Genomic DNA, 14,630 nt, shown 5'->3' on the forward strand with positions numbered 1-14,630 from the left:
GAAAAAGAGCTTTCCCATTCTGACTTATAAGTTAATCAGTTTCTTTTTTTAAAGAAAAGTGAAAGCAAGTTTATTAAGAAAGTAAAGGCATAATAGAATGCCTACTCCACAGGCAGAGCAGCCTCCTATTGTTTTTAATATATCCCCTCCAGTCATCAGGACTTTAGGAAACATTTTAATGAAAGGATAGCTTGTGCCAGGTCAACAATTTCATTTCTCTCTAATTCCTTGCATGAAAGAGAACCTAATCTAAGGGCGGGGGGTATCCTTTGCCCAATCAGCCCCAAATAAGTTTAAAGCTTTTAAACTTATTGATGAAATTATCAGATTCGAACAGCCACTCTTATGGAATATGAGTGACATTCAGTGAATTCTCTTCCACTGCTTTCTAACATGTAAAATCCATACACCTACAATGAACTCATTTTCAACAAAGGTTCCAAGAACATATATTGGAGAAGACAGCCTCTTCAATAAATGGTACTGGAAAAATTGGGTATTTATATGCAGAAGAATGGAACTAGATCCCTTTCTCTGGCCATATACAAAAATAAAATCAAAATGGATTTGGTTTAAAGACTTACATTTAAGATCTCAAACTATGAAACTACTACTAAGCAAAATCCCTAAGACATTGGTATGGGCAAAAATTTCTTGAACACCACCACACAGGCACAGGCAACCAAAGCAATAATGGATAAATTGGGGCACATCAAGTTAAAAAGCTTCTGCATAGCAAAGGAAACAATCAACAAAGTAAAGAGACAACCCAACAGAATGGGAGAAAATATTTGCAAACTACCCATCTAACAAGATGTAATAATCAGAATACACAAAGAGCTCAAACAACTCCACAGGAAAAAATCTAATAATCTGACTAAAAAATGGGCAAAAGATCTCAACAGACATTTCTCAAAAGAAGACAACCAGTGGCAAACAGGGATATGAAAAGTTGCTCAATATCACTGATCATGAGAAAAATGCAAATCAAAACTACAATGAAGTATCATCTCACCCCAATTTAAAAAAAGTTTTATCCAAAGGACAGGCAGTAACAAATGCTGGCAAGGATGTGGAGAAAAGGGAACACTCATACATTATTGTTGGGAATGTAAATTAGTATAACCACTATGGAGAACAGTTTAGAGCTTCTTCAGAAAACTAAAAATACAGATACCTTACAATCCGACAATCCCACTACCGGGTCTATACCCAAAAGAAATCAGTACATCAAAGAGATATCTGCACTCCTGTGTTTACTGCAGCACTATTGACAACAGCCAAAATTTGGAAGCAACTTAAGTGCTCATCAAAAGAATGGATAAGGAACATATGGTACAAATACCATTTTTAAAAATGTGAATTTTGTCAGCCTTAAAAAAAAATGTGATTCTGTCATTTGCAACAACATAATGGAATTAAAGGTCATTATGTTAAGTGAAATAAGCCAGGCACAGAAACACAAGCATTGCATGTTCTCACTTACTTGCAAGATGTGAAAATCAAAACAATTGAACTCATGGAGATAGAAAGTAGAAGGCTGGGAAAGGTAGTAGGGTGTTGTGAGGAGGTGAGTGAGGATGGTTAATGGGTACAAAAAAAAAAAAAAAAAGAAAGAGTGAGTAAGACCTAGTATTCAAGAGCATAATAGGTCAATAATAATTTAATTATACAATTTAAAATAACTAGAAGAGTATAACTTGATTGTTTTTTAACACAAAGGATAAATACTTGAGGAAATGGATACCAAATTTTCCAAAATATGTTTATTATGCATTGCATGCCTGTACCAAAATATCTCATGTACATACTTATATATTAAAGTATTAAACATATACTTATATATTTATAAATATTAAATATAGTCAGTATATTAAATTATCTTATATACACACATACATACACCTAGTATACTATGGATGTGTATAATATATGTAACATATATATATTATACACACACACACACATACCTGCTATGTACCCACAAAAATTTTGTTTAATTTTGTTTAAAAAAGACTGATTTCATGCCACATAAGCCTTGTATGATCTGGCCTCAGGCTACCTCTTTATCTCCTCTGCCTCACCTGCCTCTGCCACCCTCTCCCTCACCTTCTCTGCTCCAGTTACACTGGCCTTCTTGCTGGTTACTAAATAAACCAAGCAGGCTCCCACCTCAGGGTTTTTGGATGTACTATTTCCTCTGCCTAGACAGCTCTAGGGCTAGGATTCTCAGGGCTCTCCACATCATCACTTCATTCAGGTCTCCACTCATATGTCAGCAATGTAAGGAAGCTTCTCTGACCAGCCAACTAAATACCAACTTCTTCACTCTCTGTCTTGTTTGATTTTTTTTTCCATAACACTTATCAAAACCACACATTATACTATGTATTTGTTTATTCTGCGTCTCCCCAGAAGTGTTAGCTCCATAAGGGTGGGACTTTGTCACTGATTGCTCAGAACAGTGCCTGGCACTCAAGAGAAACTTAAAAATAATTGTTGAATGAATGAAGCTAGAGCTCTCTCTCAGAATAAGAGTCCACTGTTTTTGACCCAGAATTCTAGACTTTTCTCTAGAGGTGAACAGCCCTGATCAAAACTGGTTGTCCACTCCTGGTCTCTACCAGTAACTAGCAGGGAAATTCAGTGGAAAGTTACCTTCCTTTCTTTTCAACTATCTTTTCAGAGGATTGTCTTTCTTCCTTGGATGTTTGTGCCTTTCTGCTCCCTGATATTGATATCTCTTCTCTGTAAATAAATACCTACTTCCAAGGACACTGTCAATTAGTTAAGAATCTTAAATGCCTTAAAAAATAGAAAACATTCTCTAAGTGTCAGGCACTATCATTAAAATAACAGATTTGCAAAGCTTTTGTCAGGTGCTAAAGTGAAAAAAGAAGAAGGTGAAGCCGGTAGGGGGACAGAGAGCAACTGGAGGTGTTACTTTAGAAAGGTGGACAAGGAAGTACTCTCTGATGAAGCGTCATTTGAACATAGGTCTGAAAATAAGTGGAGGAGCATTTTAGGCAAATGGAATAGCAAGTGCGGTTGAAGTGTATGTAAAACTGGGGGGAAAAAAAGATGTAAACTTTGAAAATGTATATCTCAAAAGCCTAAACCAAAAAGAATTGCTTAAAAATTATATGAATAAGAACTACCTCAAATACTTCTAAATAGTCACCAACTCTGTGTATCTTGTGTCCACTCAACACTCACCCAAAGGGACATCTGGGTCAATGAACAAAAATGTTTAAAAGCAAGTAGGATGGAGGGAAGCATCTGTTAAGCATTTAATTGTACAGGACACTAGTCTGAACCCTGAACAATGAACCACAATGACGGAGTTTCCTACTTCATTTCCAAATGCCTTCCAATCAGTTTAGGGAATCAATGTTGGCATTAATATGCATAAGTTTAATTTTGGATTTACACATATTCACGTTAAAGAGAACCTGAAGCTCAGTGAATGAAACATAGCAGAGAAAAAGCTGTGAAGTCAACTAATCTTTTTTTTAATTAGCATTCCTTCAGTATTAGTCTCTCTTCTGTGTCCCCACATTCAATAGGTCTCTATCTTAACACTTGGAAATAACAGCAGTAGCAATAGTAATAACAGCTAACATTTACCGGATGCTTACAGTGTATAAAGCATTGAGCTAAACAATTTATCATTTAATTATAATAATATCCCTATAAGGGAACCAGGATTATTATTATTATTTTTCTCATTTTACAAATGAGGAAATTGAATTTCCCTAAGTTAGTATTACAGTGTTACAGTGTATCATATATTTCTCTTCTTCTCTTTTTTTCTCTTCCTTCAAGACTGTGAGCTTTTTAAGAAAGAAATCTAGTCTTGTTCATCATTGTATCTCAGGTATATATCATGGTGCAAGAAGCCAAAAGTGGGCAGAAAGATGAGTTCAAGAGTCTCGGCTCTATATCTGAATATAAATGCTTATTATTTCAAGTTTGATTCTAAAAGTGTTCTAATAATGCATGCTACAACCTAGGTGTTAAAGGTATTGGGAGACAAGATAAAAATCATAAGGTCAATACTAATGTTTATGTGGAAAAGCTAGAAAAAAAAAGTGATCATATTATTAGAGAAGCCATTCTTTCTTTGGATAAAAACTTAAAAATTTTTAATTATGAAAAATATTCAGAAATCAAAGATACACAGATATTCACCTTTCAGAGATTTCAGTGCATGCAGTAAAATTCAATAAGGTACCTAAAAAGCAATATGGTTTAACATAAATGATAAAACTGTACTTGCCACTAGACGAAGGGGTTTTCAGTTTTTCCAGAGCCAAATTTCTGAGTGTAAGTGGCAAGAAAGAGACGGGGTCTGAATGGTCTCATTGTACTTTCACAGTCAAATTACTGAATAATAAAATCTCACATGACCAGCAATAAAAGTAAACGTTCCCAGTTAATCTATTTTAGTTGAGTAGATATTCAGGGATCTCACACCTAATACCTGCTAAATACATATCACATATGTTTAGCTGCCCCTACCCACAAAAGTATATGACCATTATTGAAACTGGTCTCAAGACCCATCTCTGCCATTTCCCATGCTTCCCTCCCTTTTACCAGCTTTTTCTTGTTCCCATTAGGAAAATGAATCTAAAAACAAATTTAGGAAGAAGGAATTTAATATATAAAAGTAAATTTTTTAATAGCCACAAAATTGCATAACACCATTAACCTCAAATATTTATTTTTGAAGGTTGACATTTTAATCTCTTCCATTTTCCTCAACTATCTTCTCATTAGGCAGCAATCTGGTTAATATGAAAATAAGACATTTCATATGTATATTACAGTTTATAAATTACTTTTCATATCAACTTATTTGATCTTCACAAAAAATGCTTTAAGGTAATCTAAACAGAAAGTATTATTTTGATTTTATGGATAAGAAAATAACTATCCAGAAAGATTACATAACACACAGCTCATAAGTGCTTAAGCCAGGACTGGAATAAAGATTGAAATTTTAGATTTCTTGTTCTACATCAGTTCATTTGTACTTCAACAAGCTACATCTTGAAAATAAGTACACAAGAGAGGACTGCAAAATCTGCCTACAAATAATAGTTTTAAAAAGGCTAACTTAATATTCTTAACTACAGTCAGACGATAAATCTTGAATTTTAACAATTTATAAGAGATATAAAACAATAATTACAAAGAAATATTGTAGGTAAGTATTAACAGTGCCTTTCATCTATAGAACATACAGTAATTTATATGTCTCTCAATATTCTGAGCAAAGCAGGTGACAGTTTTATTAAAAGTTCAAATCTATTGTTAGACATACGTGTGTAATGTATAGAAATACCAGTTTAGAGTTTAGAAGAAACAGGCACCATGGTACACTGCTAGCAGAGTATTCATTGACAAAACTATTTTGGGAGTAGTCTGGCAATGTATATTAAAAGTCTTGAAAATGCACATGACCTCACACACCCAGTTATTCCCTTTTTAATTTATTATAAGGGAATAATTATGGATGTCTATAAAAATGTGTTTGCAAAAATATGTTAGTTATTGTGTTAACAGAACAAATTAATAAATGGATTTTTTAAAACAGAATAAATGAAAGAATAAGACGTAGAGTTGTCCCTCAGTATTTGCAGGGGATTGGTTCCAGGACTCCTGCAGATACCAGAATCCTTAGAGGCTAAAGTCCCTTACATAAAATGGCATAGCATTTGCATATAACCTATGCACATCTTCCATTATATTTTAATGCATCTCTATATTACTTACAACACCTAATACAACGCAAATGCTATGTAAATAGTTGTTATACTGCCTTGTTTTTGCTTGTATTTTTTATCATTGTATTGTTATTTTTTTTTTCAAATATTTTCAATCATCAATTGGTTGAATCTGGATGCAGAAACCATGGATATCGAGGGCTGACTGTAGTTCTTAAAACTGATCTGGAAAAATGCACAAGATATATTAAGCAGGAAAAACCAGATTTCTAAACAATGAATATAATAGTATCATACTTTAAAGGATATATATATGTATCTGTGTGTGTGTGTGTGTGTGTGTGTGTGTGTGTGTGTATGAGTATATGGTGACCAGGATATTATACAAAAATATTAATAGCGATTGTATACAGGCAGTGTTATTATAGAAAAATTTAATTTTATTACTTTTACTTCTATATTTTCTAATTTCTAAAAATCACTAAATAGTTTTCCTATATTTCTACAACAGAATAAGTTAAATACCTTTATAAATATATATAAAACATATATAGCATATGTATTTATCATGTAAATATTGAAACTACAGAAAACAAAGGATAAAAGTTAAATTTACATCTATCAGAGAGCTCTAGAGTCATTATGTGTGCATATGAAGATACATTTTAAAGAGTATAGAAATATGAAGAAGGCACAGCACATAAGATGAGTCAGGAGAGAGAACAATAGCAACTTATTAAGGCCAAGTGTCTAATCAGAAAATAAACGTGAATTAAGCAGTATATTTTAATAGCTACAGTTTCTCACAACTAATTAACAGAAAGTTTTAAAATATTGACAACTTTGGAAGTGAAGAAATTTAGGCAGTTTTTGAAAAAAAAAGTGAATACAAAGTTCATTGGGAATGCTGGAGATATTTCTGGAAAGTAAGATACTTCAATTATATGCTACAGCACCATCAAGAAAGGTAATAGGTGAAGATCACAGCAGCAAACATAATTCCCATGTTGAAACTATAATGCATACCCACCTGGAATATGTAGCTCTGCTCGCCACTCCTTAGAGTAGATATTATAGAAACAAAAAAAAGTCCAGAAATGGGAAAATACATTATGAAATGGCAACTATAAGGGATGAAATTAGGAGTCTCTGAAGTTCAAAGACAAGAGCAGGTCAGAAAAATATTTCCCAAAGTTTATAAGATCATAAATTTTACAGATAAGATAAAAATAAGCACCAAGAGACCAAATTAATATGGCAAAAATTTAAGGCAAATCCAAGGAAAATAAAATATTTTGATGGAATAGGTAAAATATATAAGATGTATAATCCCACTGCATTTAGAATAAAATCCAAAATCCTTCCCAAGTTCCATAAGTCTCAGTATTTCTGGCTCCTTCCTGCCTCTCAGATCGCTTCTCATCTAGCTGTCCTCTCATTCCCTAGGCCCCAGCCACACTAGCTCCCTCCTATTCCTTTAATGCACCTCTGTGCTCACTATTGACTCTGCCTGGAATGCTCTTCTCCTAGGTTTCCACCTGGCAAGCTCCTTTTTATCACTGAGATCTCAGCTTAAAAGTCACATCCTCACAAGGACCTTCCCTGATTGTCCTACTCAAGGCTACTCGCTCTTGGAACCAACCAATATTGCATTACTTAGTTTAATTTTCCTCATAGTACTTATCATCATATGAGGTGATCATTCATCTATTTATTCATGTAAATTGTTTTTCTCCTAAACTAAGGAAAAAAAGAATTAAAGAGTTTTGTCATCAAGGAGGCTTTCCCTCACCACCCCAGGCTACTTCAGATCACTCTGTTTTATTACTAATTTCCACCTCACCTTGTCATTTTTCTTTTGTAACCCAGCTTACAGTTGCAATTTGTTTTCCAATATTGGTTTTTCTCCATAAATTCCATGAGGTAGGGGCCACGGTGTGCTATCTTATTAATCAATGTATAGCCACCAGTTACCAGCATATGGAAAGTACTCAATAAATACTTTCTTGAATAGAAGAATAACTGGTGAATGAGAAAGAATTGAGAATAAAAAGGCAGAAAAAGGAAAGCAAAAATAAATAAAAAGCTGCATGTAAAAAAAATTATGGCATTATATTAACCACTTACTATTCAGTTCTCCAAATACCACTGTTTCCTACTAAACAAGAATATACCAGGCTCTCAAGTGCATTTTAATACAATATATAGGAAAATAAACTTTTAAGTGTTTTATATCTGCAATTTATGCCCTATACTTTCTGATTCATTTTTTGTAAATAAAATCCTGTGGATCTTTGGAACTGCAATTCCTTCAAATCAACAATTCAACTAACAAAAGAAATTCTGGATAAATAAAAAGCAGATGCTGGCTGGGTGCCGTGCTTCACACCTATAATCCCAGAACTTTGGAAGGCCGAGGCGGGCGGATGACCTGAGGTCAGGAGTTTGAGACTAGCCTGGCCAAAATTGCAAAACCCTGTCTCTACTAAAAATACAAAAGTTAGCCAGGCATGGTGGCGTGTGCCAGTAGTCCCAGCTACTCGGGAGGCTGGGGCACAAGAATCGTTTGAACCCAGGAGGCAGAGGTTGCGGTGAGCTGAAATCGCGCCACTGTATTCCACAGCCAGGTCGACAGAGCAAAACTCTGTTTAAAAATAAATAAATAAATAAATAAAAAAGCGGGTGCTGAAAACAAAACCAGAAAAGCTATTAGGAGAAACGTTATAAAGTTGGAAACTGAAAAGCATTTCATTTCATGGAATAAAAGTTTGTTCTTCAGTAATCATGAAACTGTCTTTGAAAGCTCTGTTCAAACCAACTTTGACTCATTCCTGTAATCTCAGCACTTGGGGAGGCCGAGGCAGGTGGATCACTCAACGTCAGGAGTTTGAGACCAGCCTGGCCAACATGGTGAAACACCGTCTCCACTAAAAACACAAAAATTAGCCAGGCATGGTGGCACATGCCTGTAATCCAAGCTACTCACAAGGCGGAGGCAGAAGAATCACTTGAACCCAGGAGGTAGAGGCTGCAGTGACCCGAGATCAAGCCACTGCACTCCAGCCAGTGAGACAGTGTGAGACTCTGTCTCAAAAATAAATAAACAAACAAACAAACAACTTTGAGACATTTTACTTCAAAACTTTAGATTAGTTCTTATGGAACATAGCTAATAATCTTTAAAGTTGTTCCTTATACTAACAGTTCATCTGGAGTAATGATATTCCAATAAATACTATATTTTAGAAGATATAAAACATGAATATCTCTGTTAGTCAAATGTATCTTAGAATTACCTTCTCTGTCCTCTTTATAATACATAAAAGTAAAGAAATTGATGAGTCCAGTATACGTTTCATCTTAAACAAGATGTATGAGAAACATGCTAAACTACACTTCCCTATCTCTGCTTCACAATATAAAGGTGGTTCTAGAATTTGGAAGCTACAATTGTAACAAACTAGATGAAGACAGAAGCTGATTAGATAAACTGCAGTGGTCAGGAAGCCTCACCAACAGAGCAAACAACCTGCATCTTCAGCTGCTTATTGAGAGGCCATAATCCTTTGCTACAATACATACAACAGTGGCTAGAGTGAATACAGAAAAGGGACATCTGCTTCTTAGGCCTGTTCTTTCTCATAAACAATTGACAGCAAATATGTAGGAGAGTGATCTGGATGCAGAAAGAAACTTGAAAATTTCACTCTAGCAATTTTAGGCTGTCGTTAATTCAAAGCTGTATCTGCCACACAACAAGAACATTTTCACTAGGTCAAAAGAGGAGTAAGAATATCTGCAGGCCTTGAGAGTTCAACTATTTTGCCTTTTAAACTATATATTAACTGAATGTGGTGGCTAATATATAGTTTAAAAGGCAAAATAGTTGAAATCTCAACATAAACATAATCCCAGCACTTTGGGAGGCCAAGGTGGGAGGATCACTTGATCCCAGGAGTCCAAAACCAGGCTGGGCAACATAATGAGACCCTGTCTCTACAAAATAAAAATAAAAATTAGCTGGGCATCATGGCACACAACTATTATCCTAGCTACTCAGAAGGCTGAGGCTAGAGGATCGCTTGAACTTGGGAGGTTGAGGCTGCACTGAGCCATGATCTCACCACTGCATTCCTGCCTGGGTGACAGGGCAATGTCCTGTCTCAAAAATAAATAAATAAATAAAACAAAACAAAACAAATAAAGTATATATTCTTTAAAGTACACTGTGTCTTGGACTTTGTGGATCAGGACTCACAGTAAGAAATACATTTTACATCAGAATCCAGTACACATCTAATACATATACAATTAAACAAAAGTTCATGAAAGTTACCCTTACAACATGTAGTGAATATGTTAAGCTGGTATTTTATGTCCTCTTTTTAATGCTGGCTACATACCACAAATTTGAGTAATGAGTTACCAGGTACAGTTTGAGAAACACTGCTGTATGTATACGTGTGGTCTGGCCTTTGCCTACCTCCCTAACCACATTTCATGATACTTTGTACCATACTTTCCCTACTGCAGCCACCCCTGCACCATCCCACCACCCAGTTTCTATTAGTTTATTACATTGAACCGTAAGTTTCTAAAATATACCAATCTCTTTTCTGCCTCAGGGTATTTGATCTTGTTGTTAGCGTGGCCTGGAACACTTCCTCCAGATCGTTGCACTTTGTATTATATTATTCAGGTCTCAATATAAAAGTTCTTTCCACAGAGAGGCCTTCATAGACCACCTAATTTGAAAAAGCCCCAGCCTGCAATCCCGGCAGGAGGAGTGGGAACAGGAGTTCATTCACTGCCCTTAGCATTCCTGGGAAGTCTGATAACAATAATGTAAGACAGGCAAAAAAAAAAAAACAAAAAAAACAAAACAGTATTTAGCAAATGTCACTTTCCAACCTCCCTATGCCATTGCACAGGTCATTGAATTCTAACTATTGAAATTCTATTCCATCTTCTTTATGACAACTTTTCTGACTCTGATTGAGAAGCAGGGACTCAATTGCACAATGTGCCCCCAATTATTTTGTATTCTCTCAGACCACTTACCACATTCTTTCTTATTTTGTATTCATTCCGCAAACATTTGAGTGCCTAATATAATCTAGGTAATACTGTGAACAAAATAAACATCAATTCCTCTAACAGTTCACATTTTAGTAACAGTGACAAATCTATAAACAAGTAATTTCAACTGAATGAGGCAAGTACAATAGGAGAGACATATACTACATTAAATGGTAACAAAAAAGAATGAACAATCAACCTTTTTCTTTTTTTCTTGATTTCACAGTGTGGAGGGGAAAGCTCTGATTATCTGCACAGATTTTAAATTTGTATTTATTTATACTTTTTTAGAGACAAGGTCTTGCTATGTTGCTCAGGCTGGCCTTGAACTCTTGGCCTTAAGCAATCCTCTGGCCTCAGCCTCTTCAACAGCTGGGACTATACACATGTGCCACTGCACCTGACTCGACTCAACCGTCTCTGAGCAGGGAAGGAAGGCATCACAGCAGAGATACCGACACTGGGTCTGGAAGTGAATCCACCTTTGCAAAAATTATAACAGTGAGAGGAATCTAACCTAACTGACTCCATATTGCTTCTAACCTCACAAAGCTAACTGCCCTTGCTCATACCTGGGCATAGGCAAGCTAACTATGGGAGAAATGTATAGTTTAACTTTGAAGCAAGGATGGTAATAGTCCCTTCCAAAACTGACCCCCTCTAGGGACTAAAACTGCCTTTGTAAGACTAATAGAAGGCCGCAAAGTTAGGATTCTAAGAGGGATCTAAAATCTGCTAAGATATAGGCATAGGTAAGCAATAACCAGCTACTGGTCCTTGCTTTTCTACAATTTCTTACTATTCAGAAGTCATGTAGCCAGAGGTCACAAGATTTGTAACTTCACCAATTGCTCCTTTAGATAACATCACTATTATAAAACCTAAGATTGGTCTTGATATATTTTTCAGGCTTCTGCATTCTGGCAAACCTCCTGATGCCACCCAGATACATGACTCATACCAAGAAACTGACTCTACTAGTCCTATGACTCTCACCTAGACAACTGACTCAGCACAGGAAGACAGTTTGGAAACACCTATAAATTCATCCCCAACCAATCAGCAGCACCCACTCCCTACCCACCTGCCCACAAAATTATCCCTAAAAACCACAACCTCCAAGCTGTCAGAGAGGTGGATTTTAGAAATATCTCCTATCCTGCCACTCAGCTGCCTTGCCTCCATTAAACTCTTTCTCTGCTGCAACTCCTGCATTCTCGATGTTTGGCCTTTCTGGGAAGCGGGCAAGAAGAACACGTTGGCCTGTAACAGGAGAATAAATAAGAGTTTGGCAAGCAACAAGAGGGTGCAGGTATTCTGTGCAGAAGGAATTGCAAGTGCAAAGTAGAAAGAGGAGGCATACTACCAGTTTGAAGTTGCTTGGTATGTTCAATGAAAAGCAAGTAGCTAAAAGGCAAGATAATTTTTTATAAAAAAAAAAAAAAAAAAGGTATGGAAAAGGAAAGGCAAAAGCTAGACAGAGAAGTGCTTGTTCATGGAGGAATTTGTGTGCCACTCTAGACATTTTACTGTAGGAAATGGGGATTCTAGAGTTTTAAGGAGGTGAGTAAATCAACAGGCTGGGTTTTTAAAAATTCCTTCTTGTGGCAGAGAAAATAATGGATTGGAGAATTTCCAGACCAGACTGTAAAAGTCACTATTAAAATAATCAAGAAATGAGGAGATGACAAACTAAAATTTGATCTAGTGACCAACTGAATATGGGAGAAATAGGAAAGGGAGGAATGTAGGATAACTCTGATTTCTAGTTTAGGTTACAATATAGTAGTAGCAGTATTTAACTTGGTGAAAATAGGAGAAACCAGGAGGAAAGATAGCAAGTTCAGTTTTGGTCATATTAAGTTTGAGGGACCTTTGAGACAGATGTGTCCGGGAAGCAACTGAGTTAGGCATTAGTAGATCTGAGAGAAAAATTGAAATTTAGAAGCAAAATCAAAGGTGTTAATAGAATCCATGTGAGTGGACAAAATCACCCAAGGAAAATGTCTAGACTAAGAAATGAAAGTAATTAAGGAGTGAATTCCAAAGAATGACATTCAAAAACCAGGCACAGCCAGTAAAAGGAATTAATGACTATGAACCTCAGTTGTCACAAACAGACTAAGCGATATAAATTTTGAGAAGTAATTACTGTATTTGGCATTTAAAAGGCCTTTAGAAACTTAAGCAAGAACAACTTTCTTGAAGGCATTAAAGAAGCCAGACAAAAGACTTTTGTCTGTTTGATATAAGTAAAAATAATATCCTTTCAATAAGTTTACTGATAGATAGGAGGACTGGGAAATAACTGGATAAACACAGGATGGATGACATGGTTTTGCTTTATTTAATTTTCATAAGATGTGTGACTTGAGCACTGAGTAGAAGGAACTGAAGAGGAAGAGGCTGAAAGCACAGGAAAGAAAAAAGACAACTGGAAGCGAAATGTAACAGATGGAAGCAAATGAGATCAAAAGCAAAGATGGATGGATTATCCTTTAATATCCCTTTCTCTACACTAGAAATACAAGACTAAAGGCTTGGCAAAAATATAGATCAGTGTGTAGGTTGGGGGCATGAGGTTGAAGAATTGTTATACTCCATCATGTTTAGAAAGGAGAAATGAGAAGGGCAAAAGACAGGGTTTATAAATGGAAGGTTTGAAAATGTCTTTACAGAAAATGGGGCAGGGGAAAACTGGGGTAACCAAAAGGATTGCTGAGTAGTATGAAGAAACAAGGGGTGATGGGTGGGGGCTCTGTTTCTAAATTCGTAGCTATAACTATCTAAAGATCTTTCTATCTTCCAGTCCATTATCCATAAGTGCTTAAAAGACACGATAGTTAAGTGAATTAACTAGAACCCTGGTACTCTCAAACATGTGGGTGAATTAAAATCACCTACAGGTTTATTTAAAATGCAAATACCAAGCCCCATTCCTTTCATTCAGAATTTCCAGGGGTGAAGTCCAAACAGTGAATTGCAGAAGCTCTCCAAGCAATCCCAGGAGAAATTTCTGTTTAAAAAAAAAAAAAAAGAAAGAAAAAAAGAAGAAGAAGAAGAAAGAAAAGAAAAGCAAGCACAGACCTAGAAGGTAAGCAACTGGACAGACGAGAGCTGATCCAACATACATCTGTTAATGGCCCTCGTGGGGGCGTGGGGCAGTGCTCTGCCACTCAGAAAAGCAAAAGGACTCCAAGATCTAGGGAGATTCAGATCAGTGTTGAGACAGTCACATACACACCACCCCACACTCTTAATAAAGCGCGTTAATGTGAATCTGTGAGCATGAAAAATGCCACGATGAACAATGAAAACACATAATGTTGTTCAAAACAGGTGATTAGACTCGATGCCTTACCCTGAATTTTCTGTTTCATTACTCTAGAGACTTAGTAGCATCAGTGGAATTCAGGGTGCTGTAAGAAATACGGAGAGCGAGTAAACTGCAGTAACAGCCCATGGGAAGGGGGAAAGAGATAATGAGGAGAAGGTCGGGAGGACAGGACAACTTTAAGTGCCCATCCGCCCGAAGACTTGGAACGCTAAGTAGCTAGGACCCACAGCCGTTATTCTGACATCCCCTGGCACTCACCATTGTCTCAGGATCTCAGCACTAGAAAATAGGTATCGTTGAGACAGGAAGACACCACCACCAACACCATCATCCGGTTACTCAGGCAACAGAGCACCGCCCACTGTCGCACGGTGCGTGGGACGCCACCGCCCCACCTCTTCGTCCTTAGTGGCTGGGAGTAATCTCAGCTGCGTTCATCCAATCGACAGGCCCGCCCCTCCACGCTGTCGCCTGGGGCTACG

General features: G+C 36.5%; 1 protein-coding gene across 9 annotated transcripts in view; it reads right to left on the reverse strand.

Annotated features, from left to right (window-relative positions):
* Positions 1 to 14,496, reverse strand: part of NME7 (NME/NM23 family member 7) — a 207,820-nt gene extending 193,324 nt beyond the window's left edge. For 6 of the 9 annotated variants that reach the window (XR_012420493.1, XR_012420498.1, XM_074007630.1 and 3 more), the window contains exon 1: positions 14,407 to 14,496. Coding sequence is in view for 2 of the 9 variants with exons in the window: in XM_005539923.4 (XP_005539980.1) it covers positions 14,407 to 14,409 (3 nt within the window). In the remaining 7 variants the exon portion in view is untranslated. Of the gene's footprint in view, positions 1 to 14,172; positions 14,231 to 14,406 lie in introns of all 9 variants that reach the window. The other 3 variants (XR_012420552.1, XM_074007589.1, XM_005539924.4) reach the window with 1 other exon arrangement.
* Positions 14,497 to 14,630: the final 134 nt, after the last annotated feature.

Source organism: Macaca fascicularis, chromosome 1, assembly GCF_037993035.2.
Source record: "Macaca fascicularis isolate 582-1 chromosome 1, T2T-MFA8v1.1".
Classification (NCBI taxonomy): Eukaryota; Metazoa; Chordata; class Mammalia; order Primates; family Cercopithecidae; genus Macaca; species Macaca fascicularis.